At 37.1% G+C, this 25,759-nt stretch overlaps 1 protein-coding gene across 2 annotated transcripts in view; it reads right to left on the bottom strand.

Annotated features, from left to right (window-relative positions):
- The window catches only part of LOC150107094 (ankyrin repeat domain-containing protein 27-like), a 515,355-nt gene that overhangs the window by 33,114 nt on the left and 456,482 nt on the right, over positions 1–25,759 (bottom strand). For both annotated transcript variants that reach the window (XM_090390995.1, XM_090390996.1), the window contains one exon: positions 25,239–25,413. In XM_090390995.1, the coding sequence (XP_090247121.1) occupies positions 25,239–25,413 (175 nt within the window). The remainder of the gene's footprint in view (positions 1–25,238; positions 25,414–25,759) is intronic.

Raw genomic sequence — 25,759 nt, 5'->3', positions numbered from 1 at the left:
AGTTAAAGATCGGTACTATCAACGTAAGAAGCCTGAATGGCAAAGAAATGGAGCTAGCTGAGGAATTAGATAAGTACCAGATCGACATAATAGGGGTGACTGAAACAAAAAAGACCAAAACTGGTGAGATCTTTCTGAGCAATAAATACAAAATGTTATATTCAGGCAATAACAATCAAGGAAAAGAAGGAGTAGCCATAGTATTCAACACAAAATACGAGGCTAATCTTCTTGAATGGCAGTCAGTCTCAAGTAGAGTAATGTTGGCAAATATGAGAATGGGGAACTGGACAATGAGACTTATTTGTGCCTATGGTTCCACAGAAGGTTCTACTAAGGTAGAAGTGGAGGAATTTTTTGAGGCTTTAGAAAAAGCAACTGACACAATGAAAAAGGAAAAGTTGGTCCTTGTTGGGGATCTAAATAGTAGAGTAGGAAATGATTGTGAGACATACAAAAATAATTTGGAGAAAAGAGCAAAGCTAATAATAATGGCAAATATCTGTTGGATTTCTGCTCAGGACATGGACTGGTTATTACTTACACCATGTTCCAACATAAAAATGTGCACAAATTCACATGGAGAGAAGAGGCTAGGAATAAGAAAAGTCTCATTGACTATGTTATTGTTGATAGTGATGTTTTCTCCCTGGTGCAGGACACCAGAGTGTACAGAGGATTTGAAATTGGAAGTGATCACTATTTAGTCTTGAGCAGGATAAAATTGAATTTCATATTGAAAAGAATAACATGTAAGAAAGTTTTAAAGCGAATAAAAGTTGAGCAGCTCTCAGATGTGAACTGTAGACTAAACTACAGAAATATTATTGAAAAGAAAATGAAAGAGTTTGAGAACAGGAATCAAACCTTGGAGATTCAGTGGCAAACTCTGAAGGAAACATTGATTGATTCTGCCAGAGAGGCATGTGGTGAGGTTGTGTGCAAAGATAAAAAAATCAGAACTCCCTGGTGGACACAGGAAGTTAAAGAGGCAGTGAAGGAAAAGAAGAAAGCATATCAAAAGTTCCTGGCAAATAAGTCAGCTTTTACTCTTACAGAATACAGAGACAAATGTAAGAAAGCTAAACAGTGTGTAAAACTAGCTAAACAAAAGTCATGGGAGGACTTTGGCAAGAATATAGAAAATAAATATCAAGAAGGTGGCAAAATATTCTGGAGGTTGTTGAAGAAGCTTAGGAATGAAGGAAAGAGTGCTGTAAAAGGAATTAGAGATGATAAAGGTGAAATGAAAACAGGAGAAAAAGATATCCTTGAAGTATGGAGTAATTACTTTGAAAAACTGCTAAATGAAACAAGCAGTCATGACAGCACAGTGATAAAAAACACTGACCAGGCATGTAGTCAGGAATACATATCCATACTTGAAGTAGAAAAAGCCATCAAAGGCTTGAAATGTGGAAAGGCAGTAGGAGTAGATGATATTCGACCAGAAATGCTGAAGTATGGTGGTATAAGAGTCTTACAGTGGCTGCACTGCATAGTTCAGAAAGCCTGGACAGAGGGACGAATTCCCGATGATTGGAGTAGAGCTCTCATAGTACCCATATATAAAAAGGGAAATAAAACTGAATGTGAGAATTACAGAGGTATTTCCCTACTGAGTGTTCCTGGCAAGATCTATGCAAGTATACTTGAGAAACGGTTGAGAAGAATTGTGGAAGAAAAGCTTGGTGAAGAACAAGCTGGATTCAGGCCAAATAGAGGCTGTCAGGATCAGATCTTCACTTTACGACAAATAGTCGAGAAAGCATGGGAATATGACAAAGATCTGTATTTAAGTCCTTTCTTTTAGGCTTGCACGGTGATCCGAATGCATTTTTGGAAATTATGGAGACAACTACCGTGTTTGAATAAAAACTTTAGTTTACTATTACTAAAATTTTACAATTCGACGTTTCGACCTTTATGTTAAGGTCATCTTCTGGAGCGTACAAATATACACAGGACACAAGCTATACTACAATCATACTGGTTCGTTAAAGACACTGACTAACCGCTACCACAATTGTTGGCCTGACCTCTGGTGGGAAAAAAAAAAAAAAAAAAAAAAAAAAAATTGTACATCAGCGCTAAAGTCCTATTATTTATGTTGTCTACTATATACATATATTAACATTTTATTAACATCATTCCAGCCAGTTGGAGTGGAATGGTTTCTAATAATAGCAGATTGGCTAGAGTCCTGACTTGTGTTGAATCTTTCAAATTAGGTTGGCTGAATGTGTGCCATCCAGATCCTTGGAATTTTCATACCATCTTTATTGTTGATATTTGGGTGGTTTATCAGGATTTCGCAGGATTCTTTAAATTTTCTTTCGTACCATGTTTTTGTACGGTGTAAGGAGCAGGTGCTTTTCCAGTTGATTTGGTGTAAGGTGTTGAGTGCGTGGTCTGAGAGGCCTGCTTCACCATAATGGTTATATTTAATGTGTCTAATGTGTTCTTTTTTGCGTATAGGGATTGTCCGTCCTGTTTCACCAATGTACGGTAAGTTACAGGTGCAGCGGATGCAGTAGACTCCAGGATGTGCTAATGGGAGGAGAGGGTCCTTAGAGGAGCTGAATATGGTTTTAAGTTTAGTGGGTGGTTTAAAGGTGGCATTAAGGTTATAATGTTGTAGGATTCTGTTGATTTTTTCTGATAACCCTTTAATGTATGGGATGGCTATGGTTTTACTGTAGTCTAGATTCGTTTTTGTTGTGGTTTTATAGAGTATTTTATTGACAGTATTTTTGTTATAGCCATTGTTTATGAATGTGTCACTAATGATTTTTAGTTCTTGTTTTAGGGCCTGCTGGTTAGAGCAAATCGTTGTGGCTCTGTTTTTAAGGGTGTTTATGACTCCATATTTTTGTGCTGGGTGGTGATATGAATTCGCATGTATGTATTGGCCCGTGTGTGTAGGTTTTCGGTAGACCGTGAAGGATAGATTGCCTGAAGGAAGACGTGTAACTAGTGTGTCTAGGAACGGGAGCGAATTTTGGTTTTCGATTTCGATGGTAAATTGTATGCGTTCGTGTTGTTTGTTTAGGTGGCTGAGGAATGTGTTTAGCGTTTGTCGACCGTGCGGCCAGATCGCGAACACGTCGTCAACGTATCTGAGCCAGATTGTTGGTCTTAGCGTGGCGGAATCAAGAGCCCTTTGCTCAAAGGTTTCCATGTAGAAGTTCGCGATAGGGGGGGATAATGGTGAGCCCATGGCCGTACCTTCCTTTTGTAGGTAGAATTTGTTTTGCCACACGAAGTAACCGGACTTTAGTACGTGGGCAAAGAGGGCCGTAATGTCGGGCGGAAATTTGTTCTGTAGTAGGAGAATTGTGTCATTGATGGGGGACATTAGTGAAAAGGGCAGAAACGTCAAAACTGACTAATAAGTCGTCTTTGTCGAGTGTTATGTTTTTGATTATGTTTATAAAGTGTTGTGTGTTTTTTACGTAGGAGGGGGAATGACCTACCAACTCCTTGAGTGTTGCCGCTAATTTCTTGGCTAGGTGGTAATTGGGACTGTCTATTCCTTCCACTATTGGTCGAAGGGGCACATTTTGTTTGTGTATTTTCGGAACCCCATATATTCTGGGGGGGGCGGGCGTAGTGGGGTTTGAGTTTTTTAACTGTGTCTGGTGGCCAAGAAGTGACGGACTTTAATAGTTTTTCTGTTTTGTCCTTTATCCTCTTTGTTGGGTTATAATTCACCATTTTATATGTGTTGTTATCGGCTACTAGTTGGTTCATTTGCAGTATGTATGTTGACCTGTCAAGGACAACAGTGGCACTGCCTTTATCAGCTTTCGTTATTATTATGTTTTGTTTGGCTTTTAACGATTTAATTGCTGCTAATTCTGTTTTAGTCAGGTTATTCTGTATGGTTTTCTTGGTATTTAGGACATTACTGGTTTCTAGTCGTATTTTGTCTGCTATGTTGTTAGGTAGGGATCTGATGCCTCTTTCAATGTGGTAGATAAAATCTAATTTGTTTACCTTTTTAGGCGCTATTGCGTAGTTCAGTCCTTTATTCAGCAGCGTGAGTTCGCCGTTGTTCAGGGTGTGGCTTGATAAGTTGATCACATGGTTCTTGCTTGTCGGTGGTTGGTCGCTCCTTGTCTCCCTTCTTTGTTGTTCATTGTTGTTTCTCGGGGAGGAAGTCCTCTGATTGGCCGCCATATTTTGTCGTTGTTTCAACCTGTGGAATTTTTTCTCGAGTTTTTCTTTGTTCTTTTCCAGGGTATGCTTGGCCGAATTGTCAGTAATTCTTTCAAGTGTTTGTAGAATGTCTTGGTTAACATAGTTGGATAGTTCTAATTGTAATTCAGAGACTAGCTTTTGTGTTGTAGCTAGGTTTCGGCGGGCTGTTTGGATCTGTTCCCTAAGCATTGCTTTTTCTGTGCGGTCATAGATACGAAGTGCCTTAGCAGACGTAAATTTCTTTTTTAGCCTGATGCAGATCGGAATGAGGTTATTGTCTCTGCATCTCTTTAAAAAGGCCAGCCGATTGATCAGAAGAGAAATACGAATCTTTAGCTTACCATAGCGATTGCAGCGCTTGTGGGTATCATTTCCATGGATGATCTGAATCCTTTCTTTTAGGCTTGCACGGTGATCCGAATGCATTTTTGGAAATTATGGAGACAACTACCGTGTTTGAATAAAAACTTTAGTTTACTATTACTAAAATTTTACAATTCGACGTTTCGACCTTTATGTTAAGGTCATCTTCTGGAGCGTACAATCGTGTGGCAAAACAAATTCTACCTACAAAAGGAAGGTACGGCCATGGGCTCACCATTATCCCCCCCTATCGCGAACTTCTACATGGAAACCTTTGAGCAAAGGGCTCTTGATTCCGCCACGCTAAGACCGACAATCTGGCTCAGATACGTTGACGACGTGTTCGCGATCTGGCCGCACGGTCGACAAACGCTAAACACATTCCTCAGCCACCTAAACAAACAACACGAACGCATACAATTTACCATCGAAATCGAAAACCAAAATTCGCTCCCGTTCCTAGACACACTAGTTACACGTCTTCCTTCAGGCAATCTATCCTTCACGGTCTACCGAAAACCTACACACACGGGCCAATACATACATGCGAATTCATATCACCACCCAGCACAAAAATATGGAGTCATAAACACCCTTAAAAACAGAGCCACAACGATTTGCTCTAACCAGCAGGCCCTAAAACAAGAACTAAAAATCATTAGTGACACATTCATAAACAATGGCTATAACAAAAATACTGTCAATAAAATACTCTATAAAACCACAACAAAAACGAATCTAGACTACAGTAAAACCATAGCCATCCCATACATTAAAGGGTTATCAGAAAAAATCAACAGAATCCTACAACATTATAACCTTAATGCCACCTTTAAACCACCCACTAAACTTAAAACCATATTCAGCTCCTCTAAGGACCCTCTCCTCCCATTAGCACATCCTGGAGTCTACTGCATCCGCTGCACCTGTAACTTACCGTACATTGGTGAAACAGGACGGACAATCCCTATACGCAAAAAAGAACACATTAGACACATTAAATATAACCATTATGGTGAAGCAGGCCTCTCAGACCACGCACTCAACACCTTACACCAAATCAACTGGAAAAGCACCTGCTCCTTACACCGTACAAAAACATGGTACGAAAGAAAATTTAAAGAATCCTGCGAAATCCTGATAAACCACCCAAATATCAACAATAAAGATGGTATGAAAATTCCAAGGATCTGGATGGCACACATTCAGCCAACCTAATTTGAAAGATTCAACACAAGTCAGGACTCTAGCCAATCTGCTATTATTAGAAACCATTCCACTCCAACTGGCTGGAATGATGTTAATAAAATGTTAATATATGTATATAGTAGACAACACAAATAATAGGACTTTAGCGCTGATGTACAATTTTTTTTTTTTTTTTTTTTTCCCACCAGAGGTCAGGCCAACAATTGTGGTAGCGGTTAGTCAGTGTCTTTAACGAACCAGTATGATTGTAGTATAGCTTGTGTCCTGTGTATATTTGTACGCTCCAGAAGATGACCTTAACATAAAGGTCGAAACGTCGAATTGTAAAATTTTAGTAATAGTAAACTAAAGTTTTTATTCAAACACGGTAGTTGTCTCCATAATTTCCAAAAATGCATCTGTATTTAAGTTTTGTCGATTTGGAAAAGGCATATGACAAGGTGCCAAGAGAGAAGCTATTCAATACGCTGCAGTTATATGGTGTCAATGGGGCATTATATCAAGCAATACTTAGTCTTTATTTGAGTTGTGAGTCAGCAGTTAGAATTGAAGGAAGTACAGGAAGATGGTTTAATGTTAAATCTGGTGTGAGACAAGGATGTACATTATCCCCTCTGTTATTCATTATCTATATGGATCACATTATGAAGGAATGTGGTATTAAACCTGATATCAAAATTGGAGATGTTAATGTCAGCTCTTTGCTTTATGCGGATGATGTTATACTTCTAAATAAATCCGCTACAAGTCTGCAATATTCTCTGACTAAATTGAATAGCTGTTGTAATAGATATGGTATGAAGGTCAGCAATAAAAAGACAAAGACAATGAAAATAGGCAGAATCATTGAAAATGTCAACTGTGTTGTGAATGGAGAACCTGTGGAACAAGTGAAACATTTCAGCTACTTAGGCACAATTTTTACTGAAGATGGTAAACTAAATATAGAAATAGACAACAGAATCAGCAAAGCTGGTATCGTGGGAAGTCAATTGAATAAATTCATATGGAATAAGAAAGAAATTAGTCGGAACACTAAATTAGCTATATACAAGACTGTGTTCAAACCAATTTTAACTTATGGATCTGAGAGCTGGGTCAGAAGTAAAACACTTGACCAAAGACTAGAGACTGCAGATATGAGAGTCCTGAGAAAGATTAGAGGCGTGAACAGATGGCATCAATGGCAATATCATATTAAAAACGAGGATATTAGGAAAGAACTTGACATTGTCAGCATCCAGGAATACGTTAGCAGAGCTAATCTCAGATGGTATGGACACTTAAATAGAATGGGAGAGGAAAGATTAGCAAAACAAGTGTTCTCTGCCAGGTTGGCAGGAAAACGACCCAGAGGAAGACCAAGATATAGGTGGATTGATACGGTACAAAGTGCCTTAGACGATAGAAATATAAGATCTGATAATGTTGGAGTCTTGACAAGTAACAGACTGATTTGGAGGAAAATTGTAGATAGGAAGTTAGTAATGATGTAATTTTTTCATGTAGTACTGTCATATCCTGTACACCCCTTGAGGGTACATGGCAGGAATTTGATGATGATGATGATGATGATGCACATACAAGCCAATATGAACATAGAGACTCTTATCACTACTCCATATGGATATTGAACACCCCGAAGAGGAGCATGGTAACATTTTGTTTCATGAAAAGGAACTCTAAACATAATTATGAAGAATTAGATACTTTTTTTTTTAAAATGGATACGATAAATATTTTTTGAGTCATTAGGGAAGGCAGTTGACAAAAAAAAAAAAAAAAAGCTAGTTTTTAATGGGGATCTAAACAGGAGGTTAGGAAATTAATCCAGGAATACAGAAATGGTTAGCAAAAATTTGGTGAAAGAGGATAAAACTAATTATAACAGTACATGCCTGCTGGATTTGTTTAAGACACAGATATTTCAACTATATTTCAACATAAAGATGCTCAAAAAATCACACGGTGAGAAGACACAAGGAAATAAGAAATGTCTTACTGAATGTATTATCATTGATAGTGATATCTTCCTGCTGGTTTAGGATGCAAATGCAAGAGCATACAGTGGATTTGAAATAGTAAGCAATTTATCATTTTAATTTTAAGCAAAATAAAAATGAATATCATACTGAAAATAACAATATGAAAGAAAGTTTTAAAAAAGAATTAAATTTGAGCAGCTTCTTCAGGTGTAGATTAAACTATATATATATATATTTAGCATAAAAAACTGAAAGAGCCTGAAAATAAGAACCAAACATTGGAGTCATAGTGGAAAACTCTGAAGCAAACAGTGTATGATTCAGATAGGAAGGCATGGTGAAGTTGTCTTCAAAGATTGAAAAATCAGAACTCCATGGTAGGTGCAAGAAGTTAAAGAGACAGCCTTGGAAAAGAAGAAAGTACATTAAAAAATTCTAGCACATAAGTTGGCACATGTCCAGGGCCGCTGCGTGTAGGTGTGCAGGTTGTTCACTGCACAAGGGCGGAATATTTGATTGATTATATGTATAATAAAATTTACTTTTATGACCCTATTTAAGGAATCCCAGAATTATATACGAAGTGTCCATATGATGTATCCAGCCTGTATTCATTTAGACAATAGTATACCCGTGGTTGCATGCATCTGGTATTGTCATTGTATCTTGCGTCATCTTATGTATATTTGAATTGACTGTTTTTTCAAGAGAAGCCTGTGAATATAATCATAAGGGCAAGTGATATTTATTATATTGTAAAAAGTTGAAGCATAATGATTGAAAAATGAATGTGTTTAATATTGATTTCAAATATTGTTTATCAATTCATTAATTAATTTATTTATATAAAATCAGCCCATCATGAAAATAAATAATTATATTTAAATTTTAAATACTGAATTGTATATGTCATAAAAATAATATTATAAGAAAACAACAACAACAACAACTTTGTCTGAAGCCCAATACAGGAAAAGAACAGTAAAGAAATTATAAATTGAACAAGAATTGGCTGGTTCCTTAGATAAATTCTTGACTGCAGAGACATCACATTTAGAAAAGAAACGAAAGATTTGGTCTACTGATGTTGGAGCTGGTTCCAGTCTGCAGTAACACCAAAAGAAACAGAAGAAAGGGAAGCTGGTAGCAGTGCTGTGACTTCAAAAGAAGTAGAAGCTGATAGCTGTTCTAGGAAATTAGAAGAGGAAAATGAAGAAAAGTCAGGTTCTTCTTCAAACAAACTGAATTAGGTACTTGCCAAAAATTTTATCTATAAAAATAAGAGATTGTTTAGTAGAAAATTCCCCTCGGCAGATAATTAGATATAGTGTTCCTAAAGACGATTCTGGTCGAAAATTTTCTGACTCATATATTAGAACGCTCCCAAATAGATCATATATATTTGATCAAGCGCCTCTGAAACACAATTGGAAGAATGACAGTAAGTTGCATCCTTCGATTTAAAAAGGCCTAAGTTCGATTCTCGTAATGATGGAAGGAATCTTTATATATGGATTTTTTCAAGTTAAGGTGAGTTAGCCGATCTAATATGGAGGAAGCAGGGTTTTCCACCCGGAAACTCAGGTTGTTCATCCCACATACAGACAAATCAGCCCTTCAGAACACATGCAATTTACAGACAAACTATACTAGTGGTGGTGAGCAGTAGATGCCATTGATCTAGATGATGATGGTAGTAGAGGTTTGATATAGAGTTGTAGTGGAGGTGTCACAAAATAATAATATATCAAAACTTTGCAATGAATATGGCTGTAATAATTGGCAACATTTATCACATATACTTAAAAAACATGAAACAAGTGCCATACATATTAAAAATAGTACAAAATAAATTGAACTTAAAATGCCTTTAAGAAACAAATTTTAGACATTGTTCAAAACACAAAATATTACTCGATAATTCTTGATACAACTCCAGACATAACTCATACGGAACAATTAACTCTTGTTATTAATTTTTTATATGATAACAAAAATAAAACCATAGTAGAAATTCATGAACATTTTTTGAGATTTTGTGCTGTTGAGGACAGTAGTCAGGGATTATATGAATTTATTTTAAATCATTTACAATCGCTGAATTTCAATATTTCTAATTTATGAAACCAAGGATATGACAATGGTGCAAATATCCATGGTAAACATAATGGGTGTGAACAAAAAATTATTGAAACAAATTCTAGAGCTTTCTTTGTTCCATGTTCTACACACTCATTAAATTTAGTAGTTTATGATGAGGCAAAAATATCTTTTGAAACAGTATTTTTTTTTTGCATTATCCAAGAATTGTACAATTATTTTTTCACTTGTACTAAGCAATGGGCTATATTGAATTCTCATATTCAAAATTTAGCTTTAAAGCCGTGGTCAAATACAAGATGCGAAAGCTGTATGGGAAGCAATAAAGCCCCTTAAAATTAACAACATCATCATCGAATTCCTGCCATTACCCTCAAAGGGTGTATAGGATATGATAGTACTACATGAAAAATTTGCATCATTACTAACTTCCTATCTAATTTGGAAAATTGGTTTGAACACTGTCTTGTATATTAGAAGTTTATTTTCCACTTGGTTAAATTATAATAAATTTAGATTAACCTTTACCCAAGTGTAAGCAAACAAAGTTTGCCTGAAGTAGTTCAGGACTGAGGCAACTCGTAGCAAAGGAGGACCAAGCTCTCATCACTCCTTGTCTCAGTATCTCCTATAATGCAAAGCACATCTCCTTGCAGACATGTATAATGCTATGCATTAAGGGAAGGGCCACTACCCAGACCAGTTTCGACCTTTATTGAGGTCTAGTCAGTGGGAGGCAGACCCAGAAGTGGTGATACTAAGGCAGAAGCAATGGAGAGGTCATATTTACTTATACGAGTTGCCAAAAGGTGTACCACCTTATTATTAATTTACTCTGGATTTAGAGAAAGATTTTGGAAGTTTATTTTCCACTTGGTTAGACTATAATAAATTTAGATTAACCCTTTACCCAAGTTTCGGCAAACAAAGTTTGCACCTGAAGTAGTTCAGGACTGAGGCAACTCGTAGCAAAGGTGGACCAAGCTCTCAGTCCACCTTTGCTTACAGTTGCCTGTCCTGAACTACTTTTATTACTGTCTTGTATACAGCTAATCAAGTGTTTTGACTAATTTCTCTCTTATCCATATAAATTTCTTCAACTAACTTCCTACCATACCAGCTTTGTTGATTCTGTTGTCTACTTCCATATTTAATTTACCATCTTCACTAAAAATCGTACCTAAGTAACTGAAATGTTTTACTTGTTCTATAGCAGGGGTGGGCAAACTGTGGCTAGCGAGCCGCATGCGGCTCTCAAAGCTACTCTGTGCGGCTCCCAAGACAATATTGGTTTTCACTGCCATTTTTTCTAAACTTTTATATTAATAATCTATAGTAGTAGAGTATGTACCAATATTAGAATATTTTATTTCGTAAATGCTTTAAAGATAAGTAAAAAACAGATATTTTGAAACTTTACTTTTTAGCTTTTAAATGGTACTGGCCAAAAGGGATGTTAATGTGGATTTTATTATCATATTTGGTTGGTAAAACGTGTTTCGACATTTTATGGTCTGTGTTGCTCTTGTCAAAATTAGTTCCAAAAGTGACTACTATGATCGCTGCATTACCCACCGCCTCTGTTGCCTGGACTCTGCATCATCACTTTTCATGAGGTGCACATAAGTTATGTGCTTGTGGTAGTAGCAGAACATAACTAGTGAATTTTAGTGTAGATAAGTACTTTTCTGATTAATAAATAATTAAGATTGATTTTAGTGAAAGTTATAAAATCTTTGTTTAAAATGACTGAGCATCAGAAGAGTATAAAAAGGAAATACAAACAAGAAATAAGAGTGTTTAACCAACAATGGGAGGACGATTTTAACTGAAACAATACAAAGGAACCTTAGAAACACTTAATAATGATTTTGAGAAACTAAAAAAAGTTAAAGGCATGTTTTGAATTTCTTGTGAATCCTTTTGTGATTGATGTCATCAACGATGAATGTCCTGTTGTTGCACCTTTTACCACGGATATTGCTTCAATAGAGACAGAGTTTATTGAGCTGCAGGAAGATGTGGGTTTGAAGCTAGTACATAAAAACTCATCTGTAACTGACTTTTGGAAACAAATTCCAGAAGCAAAGTATCCCAATCTTCAGCAAACTGGTTTCCGAATACTCTGTTTTTCGGACAACTTACTGCTGTGAATCTCTTCTCTGTAATGAAATTTGTGAAGTCAAAAAATCGTGCTATCCTCACTAACAGCAACATCACTGAGCTTCTTAGAACTGCTTTGATATCCTACCAGCCATATTTTAAACTATTAACTGCACAAACGAAGACTCAATCAAAGCCTTCAACGAGTAGAGATTAAACATATTCTTATTTGGTGAGTACGACTACTATATAGTTGTATTTTTTATTATTTATAAATACAATTTTAAAATAATATTTTCTGCAGCTTTTGAACATTTAAAAATGTATTATATGCGGCTCTTATTACCGAAGAACTTGTCCACATCTGTTCTATAGGTTCTCCATTCCCAATGCAGTTGATACTTTCAATGCTTCTGCCTATTTTCATTGTCTTTCTTCATGTTGAAGGCTTAATGGATTTTTTACAACACTCAAAAAGGATTAAAACAGAATTTAATTCTCACCACCTGGGGGGGGGGGAATTATCCACTCCATTCACGATCACATTCTCTGATCATATAACCAGATCTAAGACTCTTAACCCTCGTACATCCTCCATTACATATCTTCTAACTGTTGTCTGTTAAGAAGTGGAGAAATTCATTCTCCTTATTCTCTGATGCTATCTCAATCACGATGTCGGTTTTCCTACCTGTTTGGTCATAGTAAGATAGTTTACAAAGGACCTGGTAAACACCTAGCAGATCTAGAGAGACTGTGACTGGTCATTTGGCAAGGAAAGTCTTTAGTCAAAAAAAAAGAGGGGACAACCATGGGCTCTTCACTTTCTTCCCCACCCCCTTTCCTCCCCCAACTGATTACATGATAAACATCTGAAGAGAAAGCTCCACACTCTGCCCCCACATAAACCCACTGTTTGGTTATGCTTTGTTGATGATGTGTTCTCCTTGGCCACATGACCTAAATGGTTTCAACAATTTATAAGACATCTAAACAATCAGCATCCCAGGATCCAATTCAGATTAGAAAAAGAAAATAACAACAGTCTCCCCTTCGTAGACACTTCAATTACACACTTGCCTAATGGATCCCTGGCATTCTCTGTTTACAATTCTACCCCCCCCCCCCCCACACACACACATACTGGTAGATACATTCACACAGTCATCTCTCTCTCAATAGTACGGGATTATTAAAACTTTATATAACAGGACTAAATTAGTTAATATAAATAATAGTGCTCTCTCTCTCCATGGAACTTGACCACATTCACAAAACCTTTTTAACCAATAGCTACAATTCCCACAATATTAAAAAAAAAACAAAAAAAAAACACCCACTTCCCTTCTCAAGAATAGAGACCACACTAAAGCTATCACCATCCAAGGCACATCTAAAAACTAACTAAAATCCTAAAAAAAGGACAACCTTCCAACTACTTACAGACCATACAAAAAGTTAGCATCCCTCCTACCCATCAAAGACCAGCCACAGTTCCTATACCTTTCAGGTGTTTACCAGGTCCCTCGTAGTTGTAAACAATCCTACTATGGCCAAACAAGCAGGAAAGCCAATACCAGAATTTCTGAACATAAGGACTATATCCATTTGCACTACTACGGTCACCTCAGAACTTGCTGACCATAGGATACACTGGAAGACTGCTACTCTAATCCATTGCAGCAAATGTAAATACGCAAGACTTTTTCCTTGAAGGATGCTGGTCTCAAGATAAATATTAAGAAAACTGCAGTAATGGTTAGTGAGAGGGAAGGACATGAAGAAATTAGTATGAAGTATAGAGAAGGTGGTATCTTGAAAGAAGTTGACCATTTTAGGTACCTGAGATCAACCACACACACACATACAGAGAGAGAGAGAGAGGACACATGTAACTTGGCAGTCAGAGAAAGAATTAAGGCAGGTCGGACTAAATGGAAGGGGATGCCAGGAGTGATATGTGACAAAAATGCACCAAAAAAAGTAAAAACAAGTATATATAAATCAGCCATTAGATCGGCCTTATTGTATGGAGCAGAGACATGGGCAACAAAGAGAAATCAGGAGAAACAATTGGAAAGAACAGAGATGAGGATGCTAAGATGGATAAATGGAACATCAAGGAAAGAGCATAGGAGGAACAAAGATATAAGGAAGGAGATCGGGGTTAGAAAAATTAGCAACAAAGTGAGAAAAAGTAGATTGAGGTGAGACAGCCATGTATGGAGAAGACACAGAGAGTCACAACAATGGAAGTGATGGGTAAGAAAAAAAAAGGAAGACCTAGGAAAAGATGGTGGGAAACATCAAAAGGGATATGGAAGAAGCTGGAGTGGAAAGGAGGAATGCCCAAGATAGAAATAAGTGGAAGAAAATTGTCCGAGCGGCAGACACCAGGACTGTCTGGAACTAAAATGCCAAAAAAGAAGATGCTTTTCCTTGAAACTGTCTTATATTTTGGAAGCTCTCCTGCTCCATACTTCTACCCAACAGCCAAGGACTCCCACTAGAGGATCCTATTTAGGACTTGAGGCTTACTCTCAGATGATATGCTTCAGCCTCATTACTTAGTGTAGTGCCTGTGTACACATATCATATTATATTGGGATCTCTGATGATGGCAAATTGACTTTGCCGAAACACTGGAAATTAAATTTTAGTTACTATATTAGTTTACATTTCCTTAAAAAATACAGTTACAAATAGCCAATATATAAGCCTTATAAGACTCAACCCCCCTTGTATTCCAGGCCATTCAATTCCTATGCTGACCATTGCCATACATGCATTAATTACTGCTTTCAGAATCCACTCTCCTTACACTGTCTTCCTGCCCACTCTAGCCTACCCTGTGCAATTTGCATTCCTGTTCTCACATTCTCATCTCCATTCACACTGGTCTTATCTAGCCCACTCTTCTGTTCATTTGCATCAGCTCTGACTTCCACTGATCCCTTGTTTGCATCACTGATTACACTTCCCTCCAGCAGCCTTTCCAGGTGACTCACTCAAACAATATTCAGATGCAGTCCATCACACATACAGTTCCATTCATCCCTCGAACTCATTCAACACATTCACCAACTGCATTCCTTTCTCTTCACACATTTCTGCTAACATTCCATTCAAGATTTTTGCTCTCCACTGCAAACCCTTATCATACTGGGGCAACACACAAACTACTCTTCCAACTGTTGTTTTTTACTCTCTTCAATAATCTCCTGATATCCATTCCCACATTTTCCCTATGCACAATAAAATCTCCTTGTGCACCTTTTCATCCACCACACCTTTTTAATAGGATCTTCATACAGTGCCAAATGAGTCATTTGTTACTTGTTTTTCTCATCCATCTTTCATTTCATTTTTTGGCATTTCTCCATTCATATCCACAATACATCTAATTTCATTTTGTATATGTCACATCTCATTCCTTAATCTTAATCATTTAATTTCAATTCTTGCATTCCAGCATTTGTTCCTACTATTTCTCCTCAGTCAGGCTTTTTTCCATTTTTGCAGTTGCACAAGCTCTTGCACCATCAGTCAGGCTTACTTCTCCTTCCACAATCATGTTCAATCATTTTCATATTCACTATTGCATTCTCTGTGCTCATATTCTTATGCTAACTCTTCTTCTAGCTAACATTCTCAGTCTTACACCCATCACTTACCTTTTGCCTTTCCCCTAGTATTCTTCACTTCTCATTCATGACTTTCATTCAAATCATCATCATCAAATTCCTGATATGTACACTCAAGGGGTGTACAGGATATGATAGTACTACATGAAAAATGTACATCATTACTAACATCCTATCTACAATTTTCCTCCAAATCATTCTGCTACATGTCAAGACTCCAACATTATCAGATCTTATATTTCTATCTTCTAAGGCACTTTTTACCATATCAATCCACCTATATCTTGGTCTTCCTCTGGGTCATTTTTCTGCCAACCTGACAGAAAACACTTGTTTGCTAATCTTTCCTTTCCATTTCTGTTTAAGTGACCATACTACCTGAGATTAGTTCTGAAACGCATTCCTGGATGCTGAAAATGTCAAGTTCTTATCTAATATCCCCATATGATATTACCATTGATGCCATCTGTTCATGCCCCTAATCTTTCTCAGGACTCTCATATCTGCGGTCTCTAGTCTTTGATCAAGTGTTTTACTTCTGACCCAGCTTTCAGATCCATAAGTTAAAATTGGTTTGAACACTGTCTTGTATAAAGCTAATTTAGTGTTTTGACTAATTTCTCTCTTATTCCATATAAATTTATTCAGTTGACTTCCTCCTATACCAGCTTTGTTGATTCTGTTGTCTATTTCCATATTTAATTTACTATCTTCACTAAAAATTGTGCATGAGTAGTTGAAATGTTTCACTGCTTCTGCCTATTTTCATTGTCTTTGTCTTGTTATTGCTAACCTTTATACCATATCTATTACAATTATTCAATTTAGTCAGGGAAGCTTGCTAACTTGTAGCGGATTTATTTACAAGTATAACATTGTCCGCATAACGCAAACAGCTGACATTAACATTTCCAATTTTGATATCAGGTTTAATATCACTTTCCTCCATAATGTGATCCATATCCATATTAAGGCTATTACTGTTTAACTTGAATATACATCCTTGTCTGACACCAGATTTAACATCATGTTTTAGTAATCTACTTACTTATTACAATAAAGTGACTGCTTCCTTGGACAGAGGAGAAGGATACACAGTAATATACTTGGATTTCGCAAAGGCTTTTGATAGAGTACCTCATGATAAGTTGACAGTCAAACTAGAGATGGGGTTGGATATTAGATTGGTGCATTGGATTGGAGACTGGCTATCTGATAGGGATCAACAAGTTGTGTATGGGGGAGCGATATCCAGGAAAAGGAAAGTCACTAGTGCAGTGCCTCAAGGGTCTGTTTTAGGGCTATTACTGTTTAACTTGTATAATAATGATATTGGTGAAGATTTGGATGGAGCTATTCAGTTGTTTGCAGATGATGCAAAGTTGGGACGAACCATGAAGAGTAGTGAAGATGTTGTGGCATTGGCATCACAAGAAGACTTGAATTAATTTAGTGATTGGGCACAGAAATGGGGATATGAGTTCAATGTTGCAAAATGTAAGGTTTTAAAATTCGGAAAACAAAGATGGGATGCAGAATTTATGCTTGGTGAGGATATATTGTTGGAGGTGGAGAAAATAAGAGATCTGGGGGTGATAGTGGATAAGGATCTGAAATTTAAGGGACACATAGCCAAAATTGTGAAGACAACACAAAGGCTTCTGGGAATGATGCAGAGGACACTGACGTGTAGAAGTAGGGAGATTCTTGTTCTGTTGTATAAGGCTTTGATTAGGCCACACATGGACTATTGCGCCAAGATATGGTCACCTGGTTTTCAAAAGGATGAAGAGATGTTGGAAAGAGTCCAGTGGTGACTGACTACGGTAGTTTCTGACCTATGGAATGTCAAGTATGAGGAAAGATTGAGAAGATGTAATTTGCAGAGTCTGGTGGACAGGAGGAAGAGGGAGAGATATGATAGAACCTACAAGTTGGTAAGGGGCTGTTATAGGATGAATGCTGGAGAAGTTCTACAGAAAATAGTGAGAGATCAGGGGAGAACCAGAGGTCCTCCCTGGAAATTATAAAGAGGGTATGAGAGGCATTTTTTTTCGTGCAGAGTTGTAAATGATTGGAATGCCTTGCTGAGAATGTGGTGTCTGCAAGGAGTTTGAGTATGTTTAAAACAAGGTATGATAAGCAGTGTGTGTGATAAAAGGACCTCTCAGATGAGTCTTTGACTCCATGAGATCTTGAGGTAATAATAATAATAATAATAAAATCATCTTCCTGTATTTCCTTCAATTCTAACTGCACATTCAAATCATTGCAGTCCCTAATATATCACACTTTCTTAGACCCCTCACTTCTCTTGTTTAATCATTCAACAAACACTTTTGCCCACACATACATCTTATACCTACAACAAACAACCATCTTGGTAAAATCAACACTGCTCAACGCACTCAATTTTTGCGGTTGTTCTTACTATCATTTTTACCTTCATTAACTTCTATACAAAAATTCTTTACAAACCTACTAAAAAATCTCGATAATTAATACACATTTAGACTCAGTATCACTAATTATACAAATTTTCAGCAAAATGCATAAATGTCTTCAAAAGTATTCAAAAAATTAAAATTTATCTTTGCTCAAGAAATTCTACAGACATAAAAATATCAGAGAAATAAAAAACAATGGTAACTACAAAATTGCTAATAAGATGTAAACTGGAACCTAACAAAGAAATATTGGACCAAGTAATGAAATTTAAATTCCTAGGAATAACTTACCAGAGCAAATATAAAATAAAATGAAGTAAAAGAACAATCCATAAAGCATAAAATATTAGGACATTTAAATAAAACTATATGGAAAAACAAAGATCTTACAAAAGAAGGAATCTATAAATCAGTAGTCTAACCAATATTATTATTACTATTACTATTATTACGGGCAACTCCAGGGAGTCATTAGACTCATCGAGGGAGGCCCCAAATCATATTCATCACAACTATTTGACATTCATACAGTATCTATCATACCTCGCCTTAAACTCATTCACTGTCAGAGCATCCACCACAGACTCAGGGAGCGCATTCCACTCATTCACTACTCTAAAAGTAAAGAACCCAGCTCTAACACCTTTACTAACCACACTTTTGCCCAGTTTCCATGGATGTCCCCTAGTCCTCCCACAACCAGCCCTGTTCTCAAAAATACTTCTGAATTAATTTTATAGAAACCCTTCAGTAATTTGAATGTCTCAATCATACTCCCCTCCTCCGCCTATCAACCAATTTTTGCAACCCACAAATCCTCAACCTGTTCTCATACGGTTCATTCCACAGACCTGCTATCATCTTGGTCACTCGCCTCTGGATCCTCTCCACCTCCTCCCCATCAAGAAGAAACCTAGGTGACCAAATCTGAGCACAGTAGCCTAGATGGGGTCTTATCATGGCCCGATAGAGAGGAACAATAACCTGCTTGTCAACGTATTCTTCAGCAACCAAGTGATTTGATGAGCTGTTTTGGTCACTTTTGCAATGTGTCCCCCTAAATTTCAATTCCTTATCTACCAACACTCCTAAATCTCGTGCCTCATCAATTTCCTGGAGCAGGGTTCCACCAATGCAGTAAACTGCCGCCAATCTTTTCACCCCAAAATGCATAACCTTACATTTTGCCACACTAAACTGACATCCATTTTCCTTAGCCCAGACCTCCAATCTATCCAAATCATCCTGCAAAATTTTGACGTCATCTGCATTCACTATTGCCCTACCCAACTTCGCATCATCCGCAAACAAATGAACTGTTCCTCTCAGATCCTTTCCTATATCATTTATGAACAAATTAAACAGCAGTGGTCCAAGAACAGAACCTTGTGGCACACCACTAGTCACAGGTTGTCTTGTGGACTCTACTCCCGAGTAAACCACTCTCTGATATCTCCCCGTCAACCACCCTCCTATCCATCTCACCAACCCTATGTCCATTCCCATATGCTGCAATTTACTGATTAGAATTCCATGTGGAATCCTGTCAAAGGCCTTGGCAAAGGTCCAGTAGAATCACCGTAAACCCATTACCCTTATCCAGTTCAGCCGTCACTGTGTTATAATACGTGAGCAAGTTACTGAGGCATGACCTACCCTTCACAAAACCATGCTGTCCCCGATACAGTATCCCATTTTCTTCTATCCAATCTTGTATTTTCCTCTTGACTATTTTCTCTAAGACCTTGACAATGATTCCTGATATACTAATCGGTCGGTAATTTACAAGCAGTCTTGGAACCACCTTTATGCAGTGGAACTATTTTCCCCTCTTTCCACCCGCTCGGGACTAACCCAGATCCGAGACTCAAATTAAACAAAATGGTCAAGGGTACTGACAATTCTTTAGCTGCTTCTCGTACAACACGAGCTGGTATACCATCCAATCCCACGGATGAATTGACATTGAGGTTATGCAATAGACTACTCACGTCCACTTCATTCACCACAATTCCAGTATAATCTACTGGTTTATTCGTTCTGCAATGTCACCACCTGGATGATATATACTTGCAAAGTGCTCACTCAGTAACTCAACTATATCAACTGATTCAGTTACCTCCCTACCATCGGCATTCTTTAACATCATTCTGCCATGTACATTTTTCCTTTTACCTGCTACATATCTAAAAAACTGTTTAGGATTCTCTTTAGCCTGCATGGCCAATGTTCTTTTGTAATCCATTGTTGCTTTTCTTACCACACTCGTTACCTTTCTGGCCTGCGCTTTATACCGTTCATGTGCCTGCCGGTCACCTTTCTCCTTAAATTCCCTCCATGGTTGTTTCTTTTTTTGCAGCTCAAGCTTAATGGTGTTATTCATCCATTTAACTTCTACTTGATTTATTATTCGGACTCTAGGTATATAGTCAGCCATTGCTTCATGCAAACACTTCTTAACTGACTCCCATACACTATCAACTTCTAGTCCTTGCAGTTGTACATGCCATGGCACTGAACCAATCAAACTCCTAAGCTTGTCATACTTTCCAGCCCGATAATTCTACATGTACCCTGTCTTAATTGAAAATTCTACACCTTTAGCCACCTCCCAAGTTAAGACCCTATGATCACTCTCACTGATTGGTGGCAATGTGGTCATATTTGTTACAGCCAAATCCTCAGATGTAATTACTAGGTCAAGCACTCTCTGACCCCTAGTATTTTCCATTACATGCTGTTGCAGATAGTTATCCCTTAATAACCGCATAAAATCCAGTTCCTTCCACCCGTGTGTCCTCAACCATAGTTGAAATCTCCCATAATAATCACCATCCTTCCACCCATTTCTTCTATTTGCTTGTGCATACTGTCACCACCATCTTTTCCATCACCTGGTCTATAGCAGCACCCAATTGTATATTTAGTTCTGCTAGCCACAATCTCACACCAAATGGCCTCAAATGTGCTCTTTTCTCTATCCTGCAATTCAACTTCTATTCTCCTTGGCTGGAGCTCATCAGCTATCATCAACAATACTCCTCCCCCCATTTTATTCTCTCTGTCATTCCTGAACACACTATACCCATCACATTCAATCCCACTAGTTATATCATCTACAGTCAGCCATGTTTCACTAATACCTATAACCTGTGGTCTGGAAGTGCCAACCATGGCCAAAAACTCTTCCTTCTTGTTCCTAATACTCCTAGTATTAGTGTACATGAATTTAAGACCCCCATTAGCCCCAACCCTACCTTGATGCCTTATATTAACTATCCCACTCTGATTTGTTGTCCTTATTTGCTCTGGCATATTATATTCATTCTTACATTCAACTGCCTCCATAAGGACTGTATCTCTACCTCCCCCCCTAACAAATCTAGTTTCCCTGAATTTGCACATCCACTACATTCAGCAACACTTTCTCAAGTCTTCTTACACCGTAACCATTTAAATGCAAGCCATCCATCTTATATAGATCCTTTCGCCCATCAAACTCACTCCACACATCCACAAATTCCACACCACTCGTCATACATAACCCACGCATAAAGTCATTTGCAATTATAGCCCTCCTTTTAAACATTTCACTGTCATACCGTGGCAAAAGACTAATCATTCTCTCTCACTCTTTTCTTTTGCTACCTCAAACAATTCATTCAGGTCTTCTATCATTTCCATTTTATCTCCTTTCAAATCATTCGTACCTGCCACAACAATCATTTCTTTCACCTTTTCCTTTTGCTCTCTAATAGACGCAGTTACGTCCTTTATGGTCACACCAGGTTGGTACGATTTTGTCAAATCCTCTACTAACACACCTCGTACTAACGAGTCTCCATACAGCACTCTATCCTTCATTTTGTTCATGTTCACATTCATACGTCTATTTTTCCTGTCATACCTTTTATTATTGGTTGGTTCATTCAGTCTACTTTTGTTCATGCACTCTAGCTGCTGTTTTCCTCTTTCTATCGCACTATTCAACAACGCGATCTCACTCAATGCATCTATCTCATCTTTTTTGTTCTCTGAGAAACCATTTATACTATCATTCACACTTTCTACGTTCACACTCTCACAATTTTCATGTACAACCTTGCCGTTTCTTGTCATATCCCTATTTCCTTCATTCTGAAGGTTGACAAAAATATCACACTCACGATCCGAAATACACTTCAATTCCGCATTCTCCCTACATTTTCTACACACATTCAATCCTTTATCATCATCTAACCACACTCCGACCGCACTCCGCAAAGCATACATTTCACAGCTAGTACACTGACTCATTTCTTTTATGCTACCGTTCTTTGATAACGATGGCGAACCTTCATTACTGGCCGCCATTTTCCTACGCACAGGTGCCATATTTATCTGTAACGTGTTTTGTCAAATTAAACGTTATAACACACCAAAAATAGACGCACTAAAATACGCAAGGCAAACAAAACAAAACTACACAATATTAAGTAATTTGTATCGATAACTGAAAATGATACTTATCTTATCTGGCGCTTGCACGAACACTACTCGTTACGAATTCATCTAGCGGCGACTTCCCGACATAGATTATGTTATAAAACACTTTAGTACACTAACCACGTTAATAAAGCTCTAATAATATACCAAAATTAAACACTTAAGTCCATTAAATTGAATCCAAAACACCAATAAATCAACAAAAAACACAAATCTCTCAGGAGCTCTCCGATAGCACGTCCGTTCACCAGCTAGCCTCGACACCAAAATCGAATATTCAATATTCAATCAAATATTAACTTGGGCATGTGAAATGAAAACATTATGACAAACAGTTAAGCAAAATTTTATAGAAAAAAAAATGAAAAGATTTATGAAGAATGTCAAAACCAAGAAATGAATGAAGAAAAAAAGAAATCAAAATAGAATAAACATTATTTTTATAATACAGTAATCTCCATGGAGTAACAAAACTCATCGCATGAAAGCCATTATTCACAATATCTATTATACCTCTCCTTAAAATCATTCACTGACAAAGCACTCACAACCATTTCTGGCAAATCCATTTCACCCAGTCACCACCCTCCAAGCAAAAAATCTAGTCCCAATACATTTGCTAACCACACTCTTACACAATTTTCACTGGTAACCCTTTGTTTACTCCTTTCCTGCCAAGAACTGAAAAAAGTCTTCAGTGCCAATCATATAAAACCCTTTATATACTTCTATCATGTCTGCTCTTTTTTTTGTTTATCAGTTGGTTTTTGAAGCCCACAGATCATCAAGCTATTTTCATATGGAGCATTCCTTAGACCTGTCACAATCTCTGTTGCTCACTTCTGGATGCTCTCCACCACTTCTTCATCTCCTTGGAATCCAGGTATCCAGATCTATGCACAGTAGTCCAGATGTGGACTCATTAAAGCCTTACATAGAGGAACAATAATCTCTCTATCCCAGCTTGTTAGTGCATTCTTCAACAACCATGTAATCTAATGAGCTGTTTTAGTTACCTTTGCAATATACCCTCTATGCTTCAACTGTCTATCCACAATTATTCCCAAGTCTCTGGCCTCATCAATTTCTTGCAGTTCAGTTCCATCAATATAGTGCACAGCTTGTGATCTCTTCTTCCTGAAGTGCATCACCTTACACTAGGCCACATTAAACTGGCAGCCATTTATTTATCTTTGCCCATACTGATAGTCCATTTAAGTCATCCTTTATGATCACATATATTTACCATCGCTATTTCCAGTTTTGCATCATTATCAGCAAACAACTGAATATTTCCTGCCAAATCATTTCCTATATCACTGATGTACAAATTGAACAACAGAGGACCAAGTACTATACCCCGTGGTATGCCAGTGGTCACTTGCTTTCTATTGAACTTTCTATAATAGTTTATGGACAACTCCTCCATAAACTATTCTTTGATATCAGTTATCAGCACACCCTCTAATCCAAATCACCAGATTCATGTCCATCTCCATTTACTCCAATTTATGTAGTAAATTCTATATGGAATCTTGTAAAATGCCTTTGCAAAGTCAGGCAATATCACTGAACATTTCCCTTAACTCTGTTGTCACTTTATTATAAAAAAAGTAAGCAAATTACTAAGGCAGGACCTACCCTTCACAAAACCATGTTGTCCCTTAAAGAGTATCATATTCCTATCCACCTAGTCCTGAACCATCTTTCACTAATTTCTCCAAAATCTTAACAACCACTTCTGAGACGCTGATTAGCCTATAATTTACTTCTGTCTTGGTTCCCTTCTTTATACAGTGAGACTATTTTGCCCTCTTTCCACTCTCTACTGGCACCTTCCCAGTGCTGAGGCTTAAATAGCTTGGCCAGAGAAGATAATTCCCTTGAACATTCTCATAACACGCGGGCAAATATGTCATCTAATTCTATCACTGCGTTCGCAATGAGGTTCTGCAATTTAAGCACCTCCATTTCTTCAACCTCTATTCTCCCATCAGTCAATGTCACATCTGGCATCGAAACATCACCATCTATATGATACACCCTTGCAAAATGCTCATCACTCTGTAATTCAACCATTTGGTTTGGTTCTGTTACCTCCCCACTATCTGCACTTTTTAAAGTCATCCTTACACAGTCATTCCTCCTTTTACTTGCCACATATCAAAACACTCTTTAGAATTTCCTTTGGCCTCATTAGCCAGCTTTCTCTTATAATTAGATTTGCCCTTTCTTACCACAGAGGGCCCCCTCCTCACCTTTGCCTTGTACTGCTCATGTGCATGCCAATCACTTTTTCTTTACATGCACCTCCATTTAAGCACTGCTCTGCAACTCTTGCTTAATGATGCCATTCATCCATCTAACTCTTTACCTGATTCATTCTTCTGATGTTAGGTATACATTCTGATACTGCTGATATTTTGATTCTGATATTAACAGAACGGACTCAAAAAGAATGGTTAAATCAGGAATAAACTGGAAACCAAATACAAAAAAAAAAAAAAAAAAAAAAGACCAAATGACAGAGAGAGAAAAAAAACAAAAAAATTGATGGACGTTTTGTGTACATTTAGGTATCATAAAAGTAACAAGCTTAAAGCAAAATGAGGATAAATGAATAAAGCTCTATTCACTTTTAACAATAAGTTAAAGATTTCTTATTGAAAAACATTAAACCTTTTTAAATTTTCACCTACTTCTGAGCTCAATCTGTTCTCTAAGTTCCTCAGTAGAAGCTTCTATCATTTTGGTAATTTTCTCAAGTTGACGATCAAATATACTAACATGAGCAAGTTGACTCCTAGAAGCTTTGTTCTTTTGAACATTCTTTTGCAGTTCTACAGTTACTTCCATAAGTTCTTCTAAGGACATCTGTAATAATGAGTAAAGATTCAAATTTTTTATGCAAGATTTATTCATAATCTCATTTTTTAATTAATTTGCTTTTTAATAATATAAAAAAGCCTTAGAGAAAAAAAATTCAGCATAAATTCAACACATCGGTTCTAACTTAAAAGCAACTTCCTAACAATACAAAAACAGATCTCTACTAAATGTTTTGTATTTATGCAAAGATAATAAATATAAGGATTGTGGAATTAGACTAAAGGATTGATTAAGATAACTGGTAAACAGGTATTTTTGAATGTTGGTTGGGCAAATGTGCTAAAATGTATCTAATGTGTTAGCATCCAAAAATACACTTCACAGAAAAATA

Source organism: Typopeltis vanoorti, chromosome 4 (genome assembly GCF_054136105.1).
Source record: "Typopeltis vanoorti isolate ZY-2024b chromosome 4, IOZ_Tvanoo_1.0, whole genome shotgun sequence".
In the NCBI taxonomy this organism is placed as follows: domain Eukaryota; kingdom Metazoa; phylum Arthropoda; class Arachnida; order Uropygi; family Thelyphonidae; genus Typopeltis; species Typopeltis vanoorti.
The sequence above is the reverse complement of the archived record's forward strand: the minus strand, read 5'-3'. Positions and strand labels throughout refer to the sequence as shown.